We start from the raw sequence: 23,269 nt of genomic DNA on the forward strand, positions 1-23,269 counted from the left end.
CCTGCCTTTCCAATAGTGAAGTAGAACCATTTGCATTAGGCCCCATAAGGCACTGACTCTCCAAGCGCCCTTTGTTGAGCCCTGCTCCTTTTACAACCAGGTCCTTTTACAGCCCACGTCAATAATATAGTTTCAGATCCAAAATATTTTTTCAACCATGGTTGCAAGTCAGTATAAGTAATATTAAAATCCGAGTCAAGAGGCCCCCACATGAACACCATGTGGATTTCAAAAATACTATTATATCTTTAAAACAAAAATTGCCATAAGCAGAATTTGCACTTCAATGAAGTTAAACTTTTACTTTCAAGAAAACGCCAGCCTAAAAGCAAGCACTTGCAGCTTCATCACGTGTTATGGCTCCCAAGGCCTCCGGTACTTGTTGGTAAGCCAGGTTACCCTGACATCTGGTCTCCATTCACACTCGCATACATGCAGTCACACAACTGAGTTAAAGCTACCTAATGGTGCAGCACAGTCTGCTCAGGTTGAAGAACAAAGGAAGGAAGGAAACGTTCTGAACATATGCTCTATACGAGTGCTTGCATTGAGAGTTCTGGGGTTCATAGCTCCCTAACATTTGGCAAAATTTAGTACAAGTGACTTACTGAAAAACTTCAATTTTTTTAATTAATTTCATTAAATGCACCTGTCGTGGTGGCTCAGCGGCTGAGATTCTGTGCTACTGAGCACGAGGTCGTGGGTTTGATTCCTGGAGGCAGCGGCGGCTTTTTCTGATACAAGCAAAAAGCAAACCAGTGCGCACAAGATTTCGGCAAATGTTTAAGCTCCCCAGGTGATGTAAATCAGTACGGAAGACTCCACTGCAGTGCACTTTAAGACAAGACCCGGGTGTCACTCCAGTGTGTGAAATCCCAATTTTAACTTTTAAATTCATGAAAATCAAGTTTCGTGTAAGATATAAATTTTTACAATTGTATTTTAACAATACAAATGGCAGACAAAAAAGCTCGATAAGTCCGGAATGAAGGAAGAAAGCTTCGGAGCCGTACAATACCAGAGCTCTACATACGGATGAGCTCTACATAAGGATGCAAAAAACTTGGAAACAATAAATATACAAAATAATAAATAACATCAGCACCCCAAACACGACTTTATGGTTACTATAGAGATTGTTACATTCACACAGGCATAAAAAGGGAGAAGCAAGGTCTCAGCATTTCCCGTTTTTAGACAACAAAATGTGAAATCTTGTTAGGAGAGCTTGATACATTTATTATTTTGTCACGAGCTACATCTAATGCAGCGTTTGGCGCATCCCTTCGAGAGTGGCAGCAATCTATGATCTTGGAAATCGTGTCAAATGCTCGGGAAGTCAAGCTTCCGAGCTTTGTGTGCTCAAAGAATAGTTGTAAAGTCAAATGTTTTTTATGCAATTTGATAGTACGTTAAATAATAATGTGCTGCTCACTTCTTAATCCAAAAGTTGTGAGTATATGCATACATCTCCAAAAGTGAGTACAAAAAGGTGGTTTCAAATCCCTACCCACTTCCTGCATGCAAAGCCTGAGCAGGAGCAAACACTGATAGGAACAAAGACAATCCAGTGGTGCCTTTTGTGACAAGTAGCCTTCATGCGCTCCAAATAGTACCGTTGAGATGTGTATACAGCAAGTGATTTCTACTCGCTGTTGACTTCATTTCACTGGTCTTGACAGTAATTGCCTGGTTTAGCTTAAAAATCAAGCAAAGGATACACACCTTCTGCTTGCACCACTTCACGAAGAAGTTATTTTTCTCTTCAGGCGTGCCTCCATGGAATGATGCGTTTCGTTTGAGAACAATGTAATCATAGGTCGACAATCCCTTGAGAGCTACAAAAGAGAATCAGAGCACTCCTCAGTACACATCATGCAATGATGGCTGCCAGTGGTACAAATAATGTTTGCCGGCTATGACAAAAAATCTGCAAAGAAGAAAAAAGTCGCAAGACTGTTTCTCTTGATTCACACTTGCAGGTGTAAAGAAGATATTTTTTTTAGTGATTTCGTATTTTTACAGACCTACTGATAAACAAATTGGGTCAGCAGAGACCAAGGCCAAGAGATGTGGGTTATATTTGATTACTAATACGATATGCGAGTACTTAAACTACCCCAGGGTTGAACAGGTTTCTCATCTTCGGAATGCACTGTAGTAGCTTGTAGTCACCGTCAATGACCAGCTGGAATGTACTCGCAAATATCAAATATGTAGTCCATGTATAGCAATATATCTAGGACAACTGAATAACAACATAGCAACGCTTGCAGTAGGGCCTACAATGCTTTACCAAGTCACGCCAGCATCAAACGGGCTTCAACCTGTCACCAATGAACAATCAAAACATCACCCTCTCGACAAAAAAGGACAACACAAAAAATTGCCACACAGTCAGGAAATGTCACATGACTTTCATTCAGCATGAGCAGCAACACTTTTGCAAATGATTATGCATGACCCAGTACAGTCGAACCTCGATGTAACAAAGTCGGTAAAATTTGTAATTTACTTCGTTACGTTGAAATTTCGCTACATTGAAATTCACAGTTAAAATGAAGTGTTCATCCCATGATGCGGTTCCTGCAAACGAAAATGTGGCGTGCACGCAGGGCTGGCCCACTGTTTCCGTTTCTGTCGGAGCTTAATCGTCTATGTGGGCATCAGCGTGAATTGCATGGAGCGTTTTCTGCACTCAAGAATGCGCCTCGCAAGCCACAGGCGTGCTGATGCAGCCGCGGAAACCACCCATGCGATACGGGTACCTCTGACCGAAATGCAACACGAGCGCCAAACGAAGTTGTTCATGCGAGAAAGAAGCTGATAATGTGGGCGAAAACAGTTCTGCAAAACATCATACACGCCGCTTAGGAAAGCGCCTATCAAATATTCTCTGCGGTGGTAAGCCAAATCGTCTCTGGTGGGGCCAGCCAGCATCCCCGAGTGCTTCGAAGCTCCCACCACAGGGTGCACGCCTCCCTATTGGCGAGAGTCGTCAGACATCTGCCACAGCTGCGCGCAGCGCGAGACGCCTTCTGGCCGAGGCAAAAGCCACCGGCGGCACGCAATGGAGGACACAGGCTTGAGAAAAATGCACGTGCAATGCTCATAGCGACCCAAAAAAATGCTTCGCCATGCACTTGCTGGAACAATAGAACCCAACAAGCCTGAGCAAACTCGAACGAAGGGCAAAGCGGCAGCATGCAGCAGTGGCGGTGCCATACGCAGTTTGTGGGCAAGGAGCTCGCTCTTATTCTGTGGCTCGCTACATCTGCAGCATTGGGCGGCTCGAGTCGCCGTTTGCGTTTTATCAAGACGCCGTTTCCGCGTTTATGTCTCCCAAAATCTACTTCTACAAACAAAATTTCGTGCTTAGTTGTCCATTAAACTTTGTTACACTGAAATTTCGGCAAACGGGACTTCTTTACACAGAGGGTGAAAATACATGGTGTGTAAACACTTGAAGTTAAAAAAATTACTTGGTTCATTACATCGGGGTTTCGTTACATTGAAGTTCGTTACATCGAGGTTTGACTATACTCATTTTATGATTCCAACCGATTTTGTGTTTTAACATTCGAACCAATATTTGTCACACGGGCTACTACTGTGCTTTATTTTGTCATACAACAAGATGTTCATTTGAAAAATATGGAACCTTTCCAGTATGCACTACACAAAAGCCTTGTGCATGACATCGGGTGCTAAAGTTCGCATCAAGCACTGTCTCTAACACAGCTTTTTGATGACACCGCCCTGAACTCACCAAAAAACCACACTCTGCCACATACACACACACCGCTGGCTGCGACACAGGTCTTTTCAAAAAAGCTGCAGGATTTATGCTGCACAGGTGTGCACACCAGGATTTTGGGAACGTCTGTTTTCCCTTTCTTTAACTCTCAAGCTTCTGGCGACTTTCCCGATCCCACATAAATGTTGCAACACCTTCCTCTAGGTTGGGTGTCGCACCTTACACGGGAGCGCCATCACAGCAAGTCAAACTGTCAAAATAGTCCCTTCCCACATCCCACCCCTTCGGGAAGCATAACTACTGATAGCACTACTGATGCAAATAACAGCCGCCTCACAATCGAACTGTCAATGGTGAAAAAAACTATTGATAGTACTATCGACCGGGCACTAAAATTGAAACTCGGTATGATGCTACCGATATTCAACTATTGCCAAGCCATTAATATAATATTATCTATTGTTGACTGTCCCAAAATTATCAACGTAATATCATCGATAATTACACACACTAAAGTTACCAATCTTAATTTTGATAGGCTGCAAAAAATGTGAAGGGACCTTGAATGAAGTTTCGCCTCGTAGAAGCACTTAAGAAGAAACATCAGCATAGTTATTCAGGAATACCCCAAGAATTACTAAACAGCTGGAGGACATATGAAAACTTTGGTAAGAGATGATCTTGATAACATATTACCTAGAAATTATTACTGGTAGATTGCTTATCCGTTTTTGGGGTGAAGCTGTCTTGAGCTAGGTTCTGACCGAAATTGCGTGCGTTTATATAAGGTCGCGCCAACAAAGCATTGCACATGCTCGTTCCAGAGCTAGCGAAAAATGCTTCGTAGCCCTCAATCTAATCGAGGTGGCTTGGAAAAAAATCAAACTGAATTTGGCTGCTATGACGACTGTATTACTACGCCAAGTTTTATTCACTTGTCATAATTAGTTCACAGTGAAGTCAAAAAAGGTTACAGAATTGCCGTCTGTTGCCAATACATGGCCGTGTGTGGAGGAAGTATGGCTACCAATAATGGCTGTAACTCTCACTTTATTGAAACTATCCTGAAACAAATTAAATGAAAATTAATTTAGAATTAATTATAAGCAACTTATGTTTCATGTCTTTATTCGATCAATATAGTAAGTCACCATACATAATTCAATATAGTTATCCACCAATACAGCTGTCCTGGTTTTTTTATCTTGACAGTAGCGGAAGGGAATTTTTTTAGCAAATTTTTGTCTCCCTGCTTTGATGTAATGATGTAATGAACAGAGTAATTAATAATACAAAATGTGTTTCCCCATTTACAAGTAAACTATACGTCCCAAATTGAAGACATAACTGTACAAGCATCAGAAATCACAAGGTATGTTTTCCAGTGAAACAGATTGCTAGACTGAAAGAAAAAATATTTCGTTTCCTACTCACAAGCTTATACATATGAGTGCCACGGGTGAGGATATGGTTCTTATCATTTACCTTGAGTCATTTCATGCTATCTTTCAAAGACTGTGGAACCTGTGCCCCTTACCACTGCTCCCACCCCAAGGTTTACCCATGCTTTCAAGATGCAAGGAGGAGAGCCGGTGCTGTAGCAGTTCCTTTCCTTTTTTAGACGACCATAAGGACACCCAGCAAGCACAGGAGCTCAAGAGTGCCAGTGCGGGCTGTGCCAACGTTCTAAGACGGTGACTATATTAGCTGCAGTAGAGCCAGTGATAAGTCTAGCGACAGCCGACTACTATCATAAGGCTTGGTGGCACTATTGGTAGTACTGATAGTCAAGTGACCAATAGTTTTGCTTCTTTATACCCCCGCTTTGTTTATATGCCATGCACCACAGTTGGATGCATACCATTCTGCCACAATCTCCTTTGAGGTTACAGCACAGCGTCCATGCAGCTCATGCATCACATACTAGTTTTAATTTGGTGCCCATTGGTCACGTGACTTGCAAGGCATGATGGTATACAAGCACAATCATCGCAAAACTAAAAATATTGCTGTTGACAGCTACAAATACTACAAGTCAGCTTTCGTGCCATTGGTTAAAACTGACATCACGTACGAGTCAGTACTCGATTGGTTATGCCACCCAACATGATGTCAGGGCCCACCGAAATCGCTCAGAGAATCACACACTGATCCTGGCTTTTGCTTTCGTCCCGTTACAGCCACAGCCTCTGAAACCTTACAACCTCCTGTACACAACCCTCATGTATAATTTTCAGAAACAAATAAAATTGACTGATTGACTGATAAACAGCAAAAGCCAGGTGTCACTCTATTTTGGCCCAAGCTCTCAAGATGTGTTAACTCTGAAATGGCTGTTGCCTGGCACATCAGAAGGAGGCTAATCACCAGGATGTGGGGAGATGGAAAAGGAAAGCAAGTGATGTGCATTTTCACGTGGTTTGAATGTCAACAATTTAGCAAGCAGAAAAGGTTTAGCCAGCTTGGATGCAATGACAGAGAGCAAGGTCTGAGAAGGCACCCCAAAAGTACACACAGTGAAGACCCCCTATAGCGTTGCCGTAAGTGCAGGATACCACGGGAACAGCTAATCAATTCACGGGCTCCCATGAAAAAATTAATAATGGGCAGCTTGTTTGTTGTTGACTAGGAACCTCATTTCAGTTTATCGTTAGGTTAAAAATTTATTTGTTGCATTATAATGATGCATCAAATAATGTTGGTCAATGACAGCTTTCTTGTTGCCACAAAAATGCGAAGGCCACTGTTCATCAACCCACTAGTGAAAAATAGACCAACTACACTACATTTTGCAGATTGGATTTGTTCGGTACAAATAACTAGCTTCAGATTAAACACCAGGCGACTTCTCACACTACCAGACTATAACAAAGGCAAACTTCACTGAGAAATGAGCAGTTTTCTCCATACACGCAAAACTAGTACTACATTCCTTTTGCACTAAAATGCTGTGCAACAAAAAATACCCTGACAATTACTACACTCCCCAATGCGAAATTTGTGCGCAGCGTGAACTGCAGTCTTCTCGGTCACGGCACATATCTGCTGCGTCTCGGGAAGTGAATGTGTGATCAGTGAATGCACGGCGGCGCGTGCTACTCTGCTGTTACCTTGCAGTGCGTCGCCGCCGCCGGCTACCACGTTGTCGCAAATCGTGTTGGAACCTCCCGCGCAAATATAACGTGGTTCGGATTAACCACGCACATAGTAGTAGCGTCTGCCGAAACTGTGAGGGGGGCGCACCGAGAGAGATGGCGCCATACCAGCGCGTGCTGCCCTCCCCGTCACACCCTCGCCAAACGCTCCTACGAGCGTCTCGTGCGGGCTCAGCCTACTGCCCTCCCCTCGCACCCTTGCCACTTTTTCCTCCACCGTTTTCTTCCTGCCTTCGCTCGCTCAGTTACGGCACCATCCCCGCCCCGAAACCCCAGTAGCGGCCGCCAGAGCACTAAAAATCATCAACCAAACCGTTACCCACATCTAGGTCACTTAAACGTGACAGGAATTACACACAAGCTACCCGTGAACAACCAGTGGCATTTCTACCAAAGACACACACTTACCGAGGAATAAATGAAAGCCAAGCAGGTGACTAAGAAGAGCAATGGCAAGAAGAGAAAGGGCCGCACACATTTCCACCATAAGAAGCCATATGGTTTTGTCCACCGGCACAAACACACGGAATGATCCTGCAGAGGGAACGACATGAATGACGTCAGTAAAAGAAAAAACATCACACTGCCATGTTCAGCCAACCTCTGCGACCTTTATGGCTGCATGCTCAATCTCGCACAAGAGAAACTGCACAGTAGCAGCAGTGAACACAAAAAATGCTCGCATGCAGAAACATTGCTGGTTACTAGAGAAGTGCAGGTTGTAGACGATGGTGCAAGTGAACCTTCCTTGGGGTGTTCACAGTTGTGAACCACACAGCCCAAGCATAAAACTTGTCCCATTCTTTACAATTCTTGAGCTCTGCAACTTTATATGGTCAACGTTATCCTTGGTGAGTTCACTGTAGTGAACCACACAGCCCTTGAGAATTTTCTTTAGCATAAAACTTGTCCCATTTTTTATGACTAGCACTCGACGACTTTATTTTAACACGCTACACTCGAATCTTGCAAGTATAGCAAAACACTACTGCAAATAAACTGAAAATATAACAATGGGTCTTTGTCAAAAGACCGGTCAACGTAAAAACACTACAGGCTTAAAACTTCAACAAACTGTAGACAACTGAGTGTCACATTACTCCACACTGAAATGAAGTCTTGGGCCAACATACAACAAACACTTCTGCGAACCGTCAAAAAGGTTGAATGGAAGCGCACCCAAGTCAGCGTCATTTGCTTTACATAGCACTCACAACTGCAGCATGCTGTTGCTCATCATTTCACCTGGTGGGTAATTGAGGGGGAGTGACTATCTTGCCTTCATGAGCCCACCGTGACCAGAGCAATTATTAAGGTTACTTATCCCACCACAAGACCGGCCTGCAGTACAGCCTGAGCATTTGTGCAGCCCACTCGGCAGTAGGCTGCCTTTCACATGAAGTATAATCACACTTATTTCCTTCTTTTCTATGGGTACTGCTGCTTGCTCCGCATATTAAAAAATAATGCTGCCATGATTACTCGACTGCTTTACATTTCATTGTAGGCGAACATTTAAGAGAGCTATTTTTTTCTTTAGGAAATACCGATTCATTGACGCTTCGGTAACAGCCAGGCATTGCACAGCAGTCACCAAAGTGTGGTTAAAAGTGCACCAGAAGTAAAACAGCAATAAATAAAATGCCACTTCCTACTTTAACTCAGTTGAAGTCAGTTGCACCGTGAATATTTTATTAATCAGACTTTTAAGTTATCTACAAAACAATGTACTTCATTGTTAAGGTGCCAAAAATTGCTTGCAACTGTGACAAGTGTTACCAGAAGTAATCACCATGATGTTGGCTCCCCAAAAATATGTGAATTAGAATAAAATTTGATTGAGTACAATAAGTGCAATGGGTCATTATTTTGTTCCTGAGAGCAGTGCAATGCCTTGGAAAAGGGCATACATGGTTGCTCACAATTCTTAGACTTCAAAATTCATTGTTGCTCAAATGTGCACACAAGCAACAAGAAAAGCTGTGTGGGACACAACAACACTACGTGCCATCCTAAACTAGAAGTCTTAATACAGCCCTCATTATGTTAAGCTTCGGAATCTGCAGCCTCCCTACTATAAATGATAATAGGCAGTTCAGTGGTCGCACACACGTGTAGCAAGAAAGAAAACGATTGATTGATTGATTTGATTGATTGTAGGGTTTAACGCTCCGACGCAATGCAGGCGATGAGGCGCGCCGTAGTGGAGGGCTCCGGATTAATTTTGACCACCTGGGGATCTTTAACATGCGCCGAAATCTCGAACACACGGGCATTTTTGCTTTTCGCCTCCATCAGAAAAGCGGCCGCCGCGGCCGGGAATCGAACCCGCGACCTCATGCTCAGCAGCTTAGCCTTAGCCACTGAGAAGAAAGAAAACGCTGGCTAAATTGCAACAGTATCTTACAATGGCAAGACCATGGGAATCGGATATGTAGCGAATGAAAACAAGTGTTTATTGGCCCTAAGCACAGATTGAATATCCTGCATTCAAGTGTACAGCATTAGACTTTTCTTGGCCATATGCTACAACATGCCACATTTTTCTGCACTTTCAATTAACGCAAGACACATCACTGGCCTTTCAGGAAAGCCAGAGCCAAATTTGGATGCATGTAGGAGCAGTGAGTGAGTATTGTGTGTTGTCCAAGACAGGGCTGGTGCTGTTGATTGCAGCACCTTTCCCCAACTACAGGCACCAGTTGTTGACATCTGGTTCCTTTCCTGTCTCTTCTAGTGAACATTTACCTTAGCGTCTAAACCTGTCCAAAATTATTGACCTAAGCATAAAGCGAAAAACTGGCTTCCTGTGAAAAATGAGTTCGAAGCTTGCTCTGACTTGCTGGAAGAAATACATCAGACTGCTTACGCCAAGTTGAAAGGATGTCGCAACTGAGAAATTTTGTCAGAATGGGAAAATCTGAATGCAGAGAAAGTTTACAAATATTAAACAGGCATCTACTGCAAAAAGAAAAAAGAAAAGAAAAGAAAGCAAAAAAAAAACATATATATATATTGTCACTGACCTGCAAGTCCACCTCTTGAGTCAATGGCACTGACCGATGAATTTCCATGGTGAACTACAAGATCACAGCAAAAATGTGGTTGTTGCAACAAATTCTAAGTCACACAGCACCTTAAGAAGCTACAAATATACTGCATATGCAAGATAATACTAATGCTGTTTTATTCCGAACAAGCATGACGAAAGCTAATTCTTCTTTCAAAGGCATTGGTAACAACACATACCCTGGTATTCTGGATCCTTCCTCCACTCGAGCCTCCAGTGGAGGAGGTCCTTGAAAGCGATTTCCCCATGCATAAGCATTGCGGAGTCCTCCCCTCAGCCGAGTGGAGGGAGCAAATGGAGTGGATGGAGGAGGGACTCAGAATACGGCCCATAATGCATGCATTCCCAAACCACCCACCCACCCTGTGATCCCAAGAGTACTCCTCATATGCTAATGAGGGACAGTCATTCATTGGCAAGCAAGAAGCGAACTTGACGAAAACGATGAAACCAGGATGGATGATAAAAATAAAGCAGGGCACTACAAATTAAAAAAAGAAAGGCAAGGAGAAAGATTGAAATAAATCATGGAGCTGAAATTCAAGAGGATTTCATTCTCACAAATGCTGTAGTATTCAAATAAAAAATGCATGCGTGAGCTAGGTCATGTCACGAAGCTCCACCAAGCGCCCGGCACAAGCATATGTAACTTGACAGGACCCTTCGTTTCTGGGTCTGAAATTTTTTTTTTTCCACCAATCGTGGGTGTGAAAGATTAAGCGCTATTCATTCAGAGCAATAACTGGTAAGGAATGGGGCATTTTACAAAACTGCTATAAAATCGGGGCGTTCGAATTTCACTACTCGTTACAAATGCGACAAAAATTTACAGTGAGAAACCCGCATGGGTCGGTTCTGCACCCCAACAAAATTCTTGTCCCACTGAACTACGATAACTGCACGCACGTCCTTTTCTGGGTAGTTGCAGTTCATTATCATGGTAATAACCCTGCAGCACGGGCGTTTCGAAGGTCTCTGAACCAAATGCTATTTTACTTGTGCAGTTAAGAGGCAGATGCCACCTTGGAGCGGCTATACAACGTTTTTTAAAGGCATTGGGTTGAAATGCCATTTGAGCATTTATTCCCGCCCATACAAGAACTGAGGTACCTTTATGGGCGTGAATCGGGGAACATGAGCGTTTTTGCACTTTACCCAATTAGAAACATGCACACTGCAGCCGAAATTGACAGCTACGACCTGATGTACAGGGCTAGAACGCTACAACTATGGGTCAGTCAGTGGTCTGCACTCGCATGGTCCAAACAACAGATTGCACAGCGTTGCGCATAAATCCCACAACCCATCAAACTGCAAACTATTCGATGGGGCCAATGGTTGACAATTCTGGAGATTTGATTTGTTCTTTTCTTTCAGATAAACCCACGGTAATGGAGCAGCTCCGCCGTACTAGCGTAAAATACCGAGGAAGCGCCCTTCCTCGAAATGCAGATAGTTCAGGGAATCTTGGGGAGGGGGCCCTTGTTCGGAACTACCCTGTAATTCAAAATGGCGGCGTGTAAATGTTAACTATCCGTACCGCACCCCCTCAAAACAAAACAAAAAAAATAATGCAGTTCTTGGAGAGAAACACACTTTTAGTGAAGATTACGAAGACTGTGAAGCCCCTCTTGGCGCAACCAATGTGAGCAATTCATACCATTGATCTCCACTAGAGTTGCTGGATGGCGCTTCGAGCTCTCCGGCGCGCGGCCGGCGGAAGTTCGAGCGCTCGTCCCGGAAGTCGGGCAAATGGCCGCCGTTCCAGCATAGCCCATGCTACGTATGGGCTGGTTTCGCGCGCATTCCACCAAAAATGCCTGCTTGTTGCGCCGTCAACTGCACAAGCAGACCAGAGAAGTCGTCTGGGAAGACGTTCCACTTGGAAGTATTACAATATTCTGTACGACGTGCGTGATACGCAGCGAAACGCAAATGTCACATCCGTGTCGTTTTTAAGCTGCGGCTCTTGTTACGCAGATTCCCTCGCTCTAAGCCGGATTTATACCGGCGTTGGGTGGCAAACTTATACCCTAGTTACAAGGGGAAAGTAACCGCATTAATTTTAACTGTGGTTACTAAACTTTAACCTCGGTTATCGCAAACTGCGGTTTTGGCTGTTACACGCGAAATTGCAAGTTTGGTGACCACGGTCACTGGATTGTCAGCTGCGAGCGTAACAAAAATAAATTACCACACTTTTAACTTCACGATAAAAAAACAAAAGAGAAGCAGTGTAGACAAAAAAAAATATTGTTAAAGGGAAGGTGAAGCGGTTTTAGAATTAAAAGAAAAGTTGACTAGCAGCAAGTACACATTGAATAGTTCATGTGTACGAAATATTTTCGCAATACATGCAATAGAAGCGGCGCAATGAGCAAACAAAAGTGTCCCGATGCCCCGCCCCCATCTCGCCGCGCGATGCCGGAAGACCGAAGAGCGCGGGCGAAAACCGGCTGAAAAACGTCATACCTAGACTTCCGGCCGGATCGGCCGCCTCGGCCATGCTCTTTTCGCCGTGTTTCCTTGTGAATGATACTTGCTGTTGTTGTGGTTGATAGCACTCAGTTGTACAATTTTCGTATTCAAAAAGTATGCACGAACGCCAAACGAGACATACGTTATCATGCTGTATTCCTAAGCAGAATAATGCCACGCCGGGATGCTTGATAACATACGGAAGCGACAGCCGAGGTGGCTGTGCTTGATGACAAAGAATATACCACACTACGTTAAATACTTTGTAAACCGCTCCAATGCGGGTTGTTTTTTTTTTTGATGCGACGGACGTGAATGTTCACATTAGATTCTGGATTTAGGAAGGATGGGGAATACTGCTGTGCTTTGGCCGAGGTTGTTTTGTTCCATTCCAGAAACCAAGTCACATTTGTTCAGGAAATACTTGTTTCGTTAAACGCGTCGGTTTTCTTTCCCTATGGGCTCAGGACAGTGTTCAAAAAAACATTTTTTTTGGCGAAACTAAAACAAGGGGCCAATCCTGATAGAAGTTCTCTCCCGGCTAAGAGGTAAACAGTATTCCTACAAAGTAAAAGAACCAATACAACCAGATTACTTATTTTGCAAGTATACATGTCACAATAAGGTGATGTTTGTCTGGAATAAAAAAAAAAAACATCACTCCGAACCACCACCGTGCCATAATTTGCGTTGACTGCGGGGGCCTAATTTTTTGCCCAAGATTCCGTGTGGCTGCATATTATAACCTGGCAAGCACTTGTTGTCACTGAACCTCAAGTGTGCTCCAGTGATAGGCGGTGATATATATAATGATGATACTAAAAAAATTAGGAGCGAAGAGTAAATATACGGCCTCTGTCCGACTAGCGCGGTAAATGCTTAAATCTAGAAATGCTGAAACAGGCCAACGATTCATTATCACAAACGTTTGGTGATTGTTACCTAAAGTAACGTAACTACAACGTAACTGCCTTGTCCGACTGGTCTGTTAATTATAACGAGGTGGCCGTAATATTGTAGCAGAATGCGCAACGCACAAGCGAAAATCAAGCCCTACTACAGCCAATAATTCTGAGCAGGCACTAGTATGCTGCAGTGTTTTCAGAATAAATGCATGTGAAGCAGTAAGACGCCACTCATCGAAGGGCAGCTAGCAATCGTGGAGGCGCCGTAGCGCCGCTGCCGAAATGGCGCGCGCGTGTGGGTCTGTGTACGGGGATGAGTAACGGGGCTGGGGTGGGCGACAACGAACAAAGAAAATGCGGAAGCAGAGTCTGCTTGTTAATTTATGCGTGTACCGGCAAGATGTGTCTCGCATATACGTTTACAGCGCATGAACGCTATTTTTTCGCGCAGTGCACGTACGTGCTTTTCGCTGGTAGATTGTTTATACAACGCCCATTAATCTTCGGCATGAATGGTTTTGTGTATAACAAGAAACAGTTAGGGCAGTACGTAATATTAACATAAGGTATAAAATCCCCCTATGCTGGTTGCCTAATTCAAACATATTTTGATGGAACCCACTAGCCGACGTCACAGTCACTGCTTTGGGGTTCTCTGTCATGTAAAGCAAATTTAAGCTCCAAGATAATTGAACCAACAGCACGGGAAATTATAAAACAAACTTCCAGTCATGTACGAAAATTAAACTGCAAGCTAAATTGCCGCAAAGGCAACCGTGCGATCGTTTGCAATGCTTCCGACAACCCGCGCGGCCGAAGGGTGTCCTCCTTTGACGTCATGACGGGCGCAACCAATCAGGGCCGCGCTTTTTGCAAGATAAATGCCACTTGGACTCATGTACGATAAATTTCAATGTGATATTCGGAATCAGCGCGCAAGAAACTATATAACTGTTAATCTAACTCAATTTTTTTGGAAATCGCTTCAGCTTCCCTTTAAAGCAGTCGCTTCTGACCCAAACGTAACGCACTCGCACGCGGCGAGGAGAGGCGCTTTCCCAATTCAGCTCGCAACCGGCTTGGTTTGCTTACGCCTGTTCGGTGTTGGGAACTTTCGGCTTAGCATCGCGGTAGATATTTGACCGCCGCTATCTGTACAACTGCGAATTACAATCCATAGCACAATTTTTCACCGCACTAACATCCATTTTCTCGCAAGTGGAAGTTCTTTTCCGCGATCAGATTGATTTCGAAGAGCGGCAATAAGCTGTTGCTGCCGTGGTCTGGGCCGGTTCGGGCCGTGCAGGAAGGCGCGCTGGCGTGTTTGCAGGCACGGCCGACACGCGCGCCGATCGTTTCAGAGTGCTGAAAACGCTTCAGGATTGCCTGCTACAGTCGAACACGGATATATCGAACACGGGTATATCGAATTATTGTCTATATCGAACTCATAAATTATCCCTTTGAAAATACTGTGTAATAGTATAGGCATTCGTACGTTTATATCGAACCGTATTTTTCCCGACATTGGGTATATCGAACGCCGCGCGAGCTGGAAGGTGCTCTTCGGCGGTCGCTGCACTCCCGATTGAGGTTGAGGAGGATGTGGAGGAATGCGCGGGCATGGCGAAGACTGGCTCGCGGAACTAATCCCCCCCTACCGGAACGAATTTGCGCTTGCCCACCCGCTACCGGCCGCCGTAGCGTTAGCGGACGGAGCCCGGTATGGTAAATCTCTCTAGGCACACAAGCCCGAACGCTCGGAAAATGTGACAGTGCGAGGTAGGGATGCCCCGACTGCGCACGTCCTTTTATTATTTTTTTTCCGGCTGCCTACGTTCACCGGCTTGCCGAAAAAGTTTCTTTTTTCTCTCTCTCTCTCTGGGTCTGTCTTTCCTCGATGTCGTCTCGGGAAAGGGAAGAGGGAACGAAGGCGCTGGCGGCCTCCTCCTTCTTTTGCATTTTGCTGCTGTTGCTGCTGTTTGGCGAGTTGTCCCGCAACTTTCGGAGATCACTGTTTCTCTCGGAGATGACCATCGCGAGCGCTTTGTTGGAGTCCGTTCAGAGAGCCTTGGAATTGTTACCTTCAAAGTTCTTGTGGCACGTGCGCGCTGTTCTTCTTTTGCGTGCGTGTTGTGCATGGTGTGCGAAGGCGCAGCTACTGCACAGCTACTGCTGGAAGACGCTGGTCGAGAAGATGGACCAGCGTCTTTAATTTCATTTCCAGGACGAAGAAGCAGGCTAAGATCAGCGATTTTTTTTCTCACGGAAAAAAAGCGTCCTGATGCGTCGTGAGCGCGGAATTAGTTGTCATTCTTGAATGCGACGATCAGTAAGGGATCGTCCGCCATAGCTGAGGTCTCAGAGCCCATATTTTTTATATCGATTTTTTCATATATCGAACTATTTCACGATCCCCTTGGAGTTCGATATATCCGTGTTCGACTGTATATCCATTTTTGGCGAACGGCACAAGGAATTCACAAATTTAGCATGGCTTTTGTCGTAGTTGATCGGGCGGATCGGGAAACAAGCCGCTGCTGACGGGCAGTTGCGCTGATTGCAAGAGCGATGCAAAGAACGCAAGCGCGTCTTGGAGACAGCTTTGGGGCGCCTGCTATTTGACAACCTTCGCCTCTTCCGAACGCCAGGTATTTTTTTTTTTTTTTTTTTTTTTTTTCCGCCTCCGCTGATGCGCCGCCACTTGCGTCCGAACTGACTTGTGCGATTTTGAGCACTGCGGCTGCGGAAATTGCGGTTAGTGTGACTGAACTGAGGTGGCCAAGCTCAGTTTGCGTTAACCATGGTTAGCAACGTAACCGCAGTTTCGTCTGTCGTGTAACGCAGCAAACTGCGGTTTTGTCTAACCGCGGCTCGCTTAACCGTGGTTAACTGTGCCCATGTAACTAGGGTATTAAGAAGGGACAAATGGGCTCCACCCCCAGGCAGCAGGCTCTGCAGTGACCACTTTACTGACAACTGTTTTGACAGAACAGGCGCACGAACTCGGCTACAGCCCGACGCCATGCCCACGTTGTTTTCTTTCTAGCATAAATCCCTAGCATAAATTCCTAGCATAAATGCCGTTCGAGCTGCGTCGTCTCCTCTCAAACCAAGACCCAAGTGACACTTTCGTTCTCCTTCGCAATTAAATTCTGCTTGATATTAACGTCGCATGTTTCAGTATAGCATAAGTTGCGATCTAAACGCGATCTGTATAGCCAAAGTGCAATAAAGTGAGAACAAAATGCCAAAATGCGCCAATGGGGACGCTTATCAGCGGTTAAGAAGCGTAGCAGACGCCCGACTTCCGGGACGAGCCGTTGAACTTCCGGTGGCCGTGTGTGCGCCCGGCCGCGACAGTGGCGAAGCGCCATCTAGCAACTAAGTGGAGATCAGTGATTCATACGGTGTTCCCATCAACCGCGCTGTTGGTCCTGTTTGCCAGAGAATCAGTTCTTGCCATCATATGGTCCATTTTTGAGATGTTGGACAAGGTGTACTTCTGACGAGTTCGGAGGGCGTTCACGGCAGAGCAAAATGGCTTTGGTGGGTCTCAGAAATCATCCAGTGTCCTCTGGCTTTTGTTACGAATGCATTTCAAGAACCACCATTGCCACAAAGCCACAAGCCCATTTTGTTGTCAGATGACAACAAAATGGTGAGCGTGTGCCGAATCAACGCTAACCCGTGTTCTTTGATTGGATTCTGGTTTACACAAGCGCGCAGTCAGAATTGTTCCTGGCGGTTTTGGTTTCAGTGGTTTTGGCCGTCAACGGGTGGTTGAGAGAGAGGGGGGGGGGGGGGGGGGGTGCGCTTCTTCGGTAGTGCGCGAAAACTTGAAATACTCAGATTATGAGAGGGGGGTGCTTGCATGGGTGCGGGCGCTTGATTGGTATTTCATGGTATTTTCAACACCAGAATCAACTTTTTTTGCTTTGCTTTGTACAGTTATGTACAACCTTACCTGTTCACAAACACCCCTCACTACACTTTTTCACATACACTACAAAACACTGGCATAAATGTCAGAGGCCACCTCTGCCCATTTTTTGCTTCATTTGGCACCACTGAGGAAAGATGCCTGCTAACAGTGACCAACACTATACATTAAATTTTCTATAATGGCAGTAAAAAGCCCCTGCCACTTCCATTGTGAGGACTCAGTAATAAATTAGTGCGTCCAAGACTAGCACGCATAAGGCGTACTCGGGAAGGAAGCGAACAGCACCAGCAGAAAATGCCCAACTACTCAAACCTGCAAATTTTCCGTTCACGGTAAAGCTAACCACTTCCACAATGTCACTGAACTTATGCACATCAGGAAGCATTCACCATTGCCGGCTTTCTCCCTCACTCAGCTTACCAACATCACTAACCTGGAGTGTGGTGAAACAAACTGCTTTTCACAAAATATGCCACAATGAGCCCAGCAGATAGTAGGAAAGTCAGAAGGCAAGCCACCAGGGCACTGGCCACACATATGGCAAAGCACCTGCACAAAAGACAGATTAGGAATAGTTAAAAACGCCACCCACAACTGAAAATTTGTGGCCTTACAGAGCAGGCTACATTTTGTGAGATAGATTACAAAATTCTACATGATTTCGCCCTGATATGACATTGAACAAAGCTGTAAAACATGCAATGCACCTAACCTCATACAGCGCATATTAAGCTCAACACCAGTGCAACACTCACTTGTAGTTCCTTGATCCGACACAGTTGTTCAGCCACTTGCAGTGGTGGTCAAATTTTTCAATGCACTTGTTGCAGGAGCTGCAGTGTTTTGATCGGTTTCCCCTAGCACATAAAGGAGGCACAAAATTATCACGCGCAAACAGGATCACTACAGGGTACTGCAAAGTGTAAGCAAGGGTTAAAAGGCTGCAGATGGACACTTGCACCGTGCTGCACAACAGGTTGCAAATACAGGCGTCACTGACCCAGGCTATACCACGCCACTTAACCAGAAGTAGTTAAAATTGCGCGACAAATATTTGAACAATACACCTTCACAAGTTTAAAAAACTTAACTGGAAGTTTTTGCGGTGTCATGCTTTAACATCAAAGAACAAGAAAGCTAGAAACAATATGATGGGAGCCCAGCCAATAGATCACGCGGTGATCCCAAACGCCAACGAGCTTGTTTTGGTTTTGGTGCAATACTCGGCCAGATAATTGTGTGACCCTTGTAGACTACTACGTGCACAGCCACTTTTATTATGGCTATTATGACAATCTGTATGCTTTCGCTGTGTTAAAAAAAAAAAAAAAACGAGAATGCTTATATTGGCTAAAGTCAGTATATTCAAGTGTGTGCAATGTCTGATAGACACACCGTCTTCCCTGGCTGCCACTGGATGGCGCTACTAGTCCACGCTGGTGGCGATGCTGCTATGCGAGGCGGCGTGCGGGGACCACACACAAGCGGTTGGTTTGACACCAACATTCACACAGCCATTTTACAAAAAGGACAATATGCTTTTCTACTACAAAGCATCAATGCTGATCACAGGTCCCATGATGAAACATTTTGCTTATAGCCCTTCACACGGGCACTTTCAATCACGATTGAGTCGATCCGGATCGGGTGCTGCTACACGGCAGTTTCAACCTCGATTGAACCCGACCCCGCTCGAACTCAATCCTTGTTTCTCAAGCGCGATCGAGTGAAAGCGGTGATACTCTCATTCCCGCTGAGTAATGGCACAGAAGATGACAACTTCAACTAACGCCGCAAATTGTATCAAATAACTTTACCCAAATAAGCATGAAGTAACATTTATATAGTTCCGTATAACTACGACCACACAAACTTACCAGGCGCCGGCCGCGAAGTACATTTTTAGCGCCATCTGGCGTACGTGAGTGCAACCGGTGCAATTCCTCGATCGGGATCGAAACATGCCATGTAGCAGCGGCAGTGCGTCAAGCGCGCTCGAAAAGTCAATCACGCTTCGCTTCAATCTGGCTTGAAAATGCCCGTGTGACAGGGCTATTAGTGGTCTGTAGCAGTAAAGGATGCGGGAGTTCGGGAAAGCAGGATTGATACCGTTTGGTATGCAGTAGTGTTGTGTTCGGTTGCTTCTATTTCGCTATACATCCCCGCTGCCTCGCTTGCTTCCAGTTTATCATGATGAGAACAGCGGCCGCAGCAGCCACTGTTTGCATCATGGAATCGCTGAGACGGAAATGAGGAATGCAAATGCATTGTTTGATTAGGGATTTCTCCGCAATTAAGGCATCTTTCAGCTCAGAATCAACGCTAAAATGGCTGTGGGAAGGTCACTTTTGTTTGAAACCAACTTGCTGGTTGCGTTCAGTGTACCTTTATAACAAAGTGGAACCTCTGACAATTTGTCCATAATTGTGCCCATAGTGAGCGTGAGCAGCTTTGACAATAAAAGGAACTGCTTCCCGATTACCAGATTCTGTATTTTAAAAAAATGTCATTTCAGCCAGAACTTGCAATTGCACTATGGCTATTTACTGTAGCAAAAATTTTACAATTCAATACTTTCCAATTTGCACAAAAGTGCTTCTTCATACAGCATAAAATTCAGCCTCCAAGAGCAAGGAAATAGATAAGCATTTATTCTTGTTTTGCCTTCGACATTAAAGTGCAAACCTACCTAAAAAAGCAAATCCATCATTACAAGCTAAGTGCACACAGCCTGTTTTACTTAGTACAAGAAGACACGACAGTGCATAGGCACCAACAAGCCACAGGAGGTCAAAATGCAATGTCTGTAAACAATTGTAATTCAATGCAGGCACTGACGACAGCAGAGGAAAACTGCCACATGAAACGTACTCAAGCAAAATCTCACTACGACTCCGCAGAAAAATTTTATAACCGTAACTTCCCTCCCCAACCCTCTAATTATTGCTAGATAAGTTAGGGCACACTGCATAGAAAACATTTCCCAGCTGGGAAGGGAGAAGAGCTTCCTTTGGCTACTAAAGTGAGTGTGTGGAGTGCCGGCCGCTTTAGTTAAGGGATATACGGAACCAGGGAAGGGCAATGCATCAACCTGGATGTCTGCAGAAACGCACAAAGACTTGTGAATCCTTTGTGCTCTGGAGACGCCACTTTTGAGAACCCTTGCTCTACAGGATGAAAAGCTCAAAACACAACACTTACACCTTTACTTCACATATGTAGCAGAATTGGTTCTCGATCACATGAGCATGCTTGCTTCGATCGAACTGAGGAAGTGGACCTTTAACATTTTTGGCTCGAACGTTGACATCTGCAGGGTCAATTGTAACGCTGAAAATGTGCGACACGAGGTGGACGACACACACAGCTGCATTCACCTGGCAGGGCTGTCAAGGATAAATCACCACAAAGTGAGAAAAACAGCAACATTGAACAGGGCCAGGCGGATAGTAAATGAGAGGCAAGGCTGGGCACCAGACCCCAAACAGTTATGCGAGTCGAGCAAGTAGCTAAGGTACACGCACTTACTGTGTTTACCAATGCTATATGCAACCCGAGCTATCTGCGCCAAATTCCGGGGCGATTTTCTTTGCTTTCTGAAATGCAAATCTACATTCAAGTGGGGCCGGGCCGTTAACGTGAAAAGGATACAAGTGAAAGGCCAATCTGCCAGCCACCGGCCGGGCAGCTGGGAACTAGCACAGCGAAATACATGACCAAAAAGTAGGCGAGGAAGAACCAGGCCAAAAGCTGCAGCGGGTGCAGTGGTAGGCTCCACCCGTTTTGGCGGCTCCATTCGCCACCCTTAGAGCTCTTCACCCCACAGTCAATAAGCACCTGGAACAGTACACAGGATGGAACTATCACAATGTGCGCTTACACTGCTGCATCTGCTCGAATGTTTGGCAAAATAGTAAACACCTTAATATGCACAAAAATGTGTAATTTCAGCACTGCTGTTTCGTTAGAGCTGCGGTTCTGTCAAGTTGTATGAATGTTTATTTGCTTTCTCCCAACCCTTTTGTCACATGGTGAGCGGCGACGCAAGTCCTGACGGAATGTTTACTTCAGATGGAACGAACACGCCCACTCATAAAGAATAAAGTAGGCGCGTTCGGAGCAGCGAACGTTTGTATTACAGGGGCGCGTTAGCAGGCAAGTGGATGATAGTACTTTTAAAGAGCACTACAAAACTGTGGGAGAACAGAAACATATTCATTTCACAACCCGAGGCTACCGAAACAGTCGCACAGCCGATCGGCTGAGTGGGCGAGCGAATACAACGAGTACCAACCTGGCACACCCCCAAAAGGTGAGAACAGCGGGTCTGCAGGATATCCCTCTTCATAGCAGCCGTCGTAGCGCTTCAAAGCCACAGCTTAGCGCTTGGTATGGGAGACTGACGCCCGTAGAACGACGCGCCGAACGATGCACGCAGACAGGCTATAAAGGAAGCACGATAAAATGCAAATGAGGACATCGGCGCTTTAAGTCAACAGGCCACCACTTTAGGCGTAAACGAGTAAGCAGCCAAGGCACCTTAGCATATTGACGAGCCCAAAATGCGGCGGAGTCCTGCGATGTGCTCACGAGAGTCGCCCTGCTGAACAGAATGCGAGTGCGACAGAAAATCGACTCCTACAACTGACATTTGCACTGGTTGGTCGCTCCTATCGCTGGTCGCATCCTCTTAATCTTGCCAGCGCAGCCCATGATGCGGGCACGCGCGGATACATGGCCGCGCATGGCTGTGACCCTGGTTGCCTAGGTTGCAGGCAGGGGAGGAAGCGAAGGAAAGTGGGGAGGCCCGGGAAAATACTTCGGGAGCAGCCGTTAGGGGTATCAGGGGCGCTGCTGGCGCTACCCCTTCCCCACTTTTTTCTTCCGCAGAATTCTCCACGTCATTTGATGCCAGAAACGATGTCGAGACCAGTGCCGGGAACTTCGCCCGCGGGAAAAAGAAAGTGCTATGAGTTGCGATTGCAACTTCAAACGTTGGGGGTTTAACACATCGAAACTACATTTGGGCTATGGAGGAGCTCTGTATTGGAGGGCTGCGTATTTATAATTAGGCCACCTGGGTATCTCTTAACGTGCGCCCATGCAAATCTAGGCCCACGGTCGTTTTCGTTTCTCTCCAACAACAACAAAAAAAAAAGGCCGCCGCAGCCGGTATCGAACCCGCGTTCTTTGAATTTGGTTAGCCGCTGCTGAGTCAAGGTTGCTTCATAAACAAACTCAACACGTACGAATGAGAGGTCAGGAAAGCGTAGAAGTAGAGGGCTGCATGGGCCGGAATTTCTAGGCCCGGTTCGACCCGGCCAGCTACAGACACAGCCCGGGCGCGGCCTGAGCCCGACAAAACTTAAAGATAAACGCCCGAGTCCGTACCGAGCCCGACACGTACAGTTTTAAAATATGAGCCTGGCCCGAGCCCGACAGCATTTAATAAAATAAACCCGAACCCGAACACTGTTTTTTTTTTTTAAGATCAGCCCGAGTCCGCCAGGATCCAAACAAGAGCCCTAATAAGTGTGGTCTTTTTACCTTAAATTAGCATAGAGTGCACGAATATATCGAATTTACATTTGTTTAAAACGTGAACATAAATGTCCTGACTTACAAATGTATTTTACAGAGAATCTCGGTGAAATAACCAAAGCATTTGCGACAGTGACACACTGAGGATCGCTTAAATGCTGTGAGAATAGTGTATTTTTTTATATTTATGCATTTCTTGGACAGATATTCCGCCTTCAGTTATTTCATTCAATTCGTTTCCCAAAGAACTCTCCTTCCTACTTGTTTTGGACGCTAGCACACTCTGCCGAGAGTTAGTTTAACTTGTACTTCTCTCAATTAAATTCGCTAAGGTTCCTTCCCAGGTAGCACAAAAGAGCTTAAATACTTCTACTACCGCGATTTTTCAGGACGAAAGAAACGGCTTGCAAACATACC

General features: G+C 45.3%; 1 protein-coding gene across 1 annotated transcript in view; it reads right to left on the reverse strand.

The window, feature by feature from the left end:
* Positions 1-22,128, reverse strand: part of LOC144155221 (palmitoyltransferase ZDHHC11) — a 47,559-nt gene extending 25,431 nt beyond the window's left edge. The window contains exons 1-9 of the mRNA XM_077686545.1: positions 21,851-22,128; positions 21,606-21,754; positions 20,963-21,148; positions 20,513-20,688; positions 18,067-18,168; positions 17,745-17,860; positions 9,939-9,992; positions 7,321-7,446; positions 1,726-1,838 (exon numbers count right to left, since the gene is read on the reverse strand). Of these exons, the coding sequence (XP_077542671.1) occupies positions 1,726-1,838; positions 7,321-7,446; positions 9,939-9,992; positions 17,745-17,860; positions 18,067-18,168; positions 20,513-20,688; positions 20,963-21,148; positions 21,606-21,659 (927 nt within the window). The 5' untranslated portion in view covers positions 21,660-21,754; positions 21,851-22,128. The remainder of the gene's footprint in view (positions 1-1,725; positions 1,839-7,320; positions 7,447-9,938; positions 9,993-17,744; positions 17,861-18,066; positions 18,169-20,512; positions 20,689-20,962; positions 21,149-21,605; positions 21,755-21,850) is intronic.
* Between the last annotated feature and the right edge of the window lie 1,141 nt (positions 22,129-23,269).

This window comes from Haemaphysalis longicornis, unplaced genomic scaffold, assembly GCF_048455015.1.
Source record: "Haemaphysalis longicornis isolate Haplotype H1 unplaced genomic scaffold, Haemaphysalis longicornis Haplotype H1 scaffold_1, whole genome shotgun sequence".
NCBI classification, from domain to species: Eukaryota; Metazoa; Arthropoda; class Arachnida; order Ixodida; family Ixodidae; genus Haemaphysalis; species Haemaphysalis longicornis.